Source organism: Propithecus coquereli, unplaced genomic scaffold (genome assembly GCF_000956105.1).
Source record: "Propithecus coquereli isolate 6110/MARCELLA unplaced genomic scaffold, Pcoq_1.0 Scaffold162, whole genome shotgun sequence".
Lineage (NCBI taxonomy): Eukaryota > Metazoa > Chordata > Mammalia > Primates > Indriidae > Propithecus > Propithecus coquereli.
Window position 1 is genome coordinate 2,036,403 of NW_012140747.1, and position 1,909 is coordinate 2,038,311.

Consider the following 1,909-nt stretch of genomic DNA (forward strand, 5'->3'; position numbering starts at 1 on the left):
ATTCTGCAGTCTAGTACATTTCTTAACTGCATTTAGTTTACTTTTCAGGATTCCTCACACTATGGTGACATAGATAGATATACACTTTTAAACTTTTGAGAATTATATGATTTGGTTATAAATTGCCCTGGACAAAAGATGGACAAGTAATGTACTGATACACAGTTATATCAAAGTTGTAGTCTTAAATGCTAATAGCCTCCCTGTCCTTCTGTGATGACAATATTGGGCAACCCACTGGAAATAATGTATACTTATAGCTTCAGAGAAACTTGGATGATTTTTGTCAGAATTTGTTCATAGTTGGCTCTTTTCTTAAATGAATGCAATTTCAATCCTGGTCACAAAGCCAGAGAGGACAACTCTCATTTAGAACTTCCTATTAATGTTCAAATATGTTCAGACTACATTATATATCCTGTACATTTAAATGCCACACAAAATAAAAATCTGCATGTAGCTTAATAAGAACAATAGACCAGCATTCATAAGTGAGTGCTCACAGTGTACCAGGCACAAGTCCAAGTACTTTGCACACACTTTCTCTTCTATTCCTCACCCTTCCATGTGATAGGTGCTTCGAGAGGTGAAGTTACTTTCCCCAAGTCAACAGTTAAAAAGTGATGGAGCTGGTATATAAACCAGACAGTCTGGTTCCAGCACGTGCAATCTGACCACTATCTTCTCTACTGCATTCATCTTTATACCTCATGGTTATCAATACCGATGAAGTGGAACATCAGTAAAGATAGTATGAAATACTTGACAGCACTCACAGGGCTTTCTTATATTAATGCCTGTAGCCTAGAGATAATTATTTTTCTAATCCACATGTCATAGGTTTTTAAGTTATACCGCCAAAATATCAACACAATGAAATTTTAGGTAGAAGTTGAAATGACCCAACAGTATTTGGCAGTGTAATTCTTACCATGAGCAGATCTAGATCCCCTGAGAATTACATAGAACCATAATTGAATCCAGGGATCTTTTTGAACCCAGATGTCTGGATTCTTGCCCACATGAAACATTTCTTTTTGCACTTTGTCATCATCATGCACAAGCATTTTGCTGAACTAACTTAAAGTAAGTAATATATGGAAGACTATATAATGCAAATCCATATAGAAATGCCTATCCTCCCTATTCCCACACTCCAAAAATAGAGAACTTACCTATCCAAACAAGAAACTTCAGAGTGATGAGAATTGGAAATGTCTGTGGTTCTCAAGCTTGCCCACATAGGCCCCAGCCAGAAGTTACCTGGAGAGATCCTATATATCCTGTGGTATCTGTTCTACTTTAACCCAAAATAGGCAATAGCCTTGTACTTATCTTTCATAAATAATAGAAATGTACATTGATTATTTTTACTTTGAACCACAGACTTAAGGTTCACAAGCCTTGATTGTATTTTGTTTTAAATAATTTAGATTTTTTAAAATTTTCTTAAAACTTACTAGAAGAATGTTTTTTTGATCTGTAGGGTTAGTTTTTCTTAGTTATCCCTGTTGATTCATCTTCAATTAGTAGGCATTCAAAATGGTCTAGGGTACTACGTAATGTCCTGCCTCTACGATGTATATATTTGATTATTTAATTATATGTAGTTTTTAAGTTGCTTAGCTATTTCTCTCCCTTGCTTTCTGCCTAACTTTAGAGTAACCAAATAAGGCAAATGGAAGAAGTAAAGATTTCAAAGAAAAGTAAAGTTGGAATTCTTCCATTTGTTGCTGAATTTGAAGAATTTGCTGGACTCGCAGAATCAATCTTTAAAAATGCTGAGCGTCGTGGAGACCTAGATAAAGCATACACCAAACTTATCAGAGGCGTGTTTGTTAATGGTAAGCTTTTGTAATATTCTAAAGAATTTTTGTGGTTGTTGTTTTCATTATTTTTGGTAACTCAG

The 1,909-nt window shown here is 34.8% G+C and overlaps 1 protein-coding gene across 1 annotated transcript in view; it reads left to right on the forward strand.

The window, feature by feature from the left end:
• The window catches only part of LOC105807672 (exocyst complex component 1-like), an 85,106-nt gene that overhangs the window by 64,469 nt on the left and 18,728 nt on the right, over positions 1 to 1,909 (forward strand). Inside the window, exon 14 of the mRNA XM_012641095.1 lies at positions 1,661 to 1,844. Within this exon, the coding sequence (XP_012496549.1) occupies positions 1,661 to 1,844 (184 nt within the window). The remainder of the gene's footprint in view (positions 1 to 1,660; positions 1,845 to 1,909) is intronic.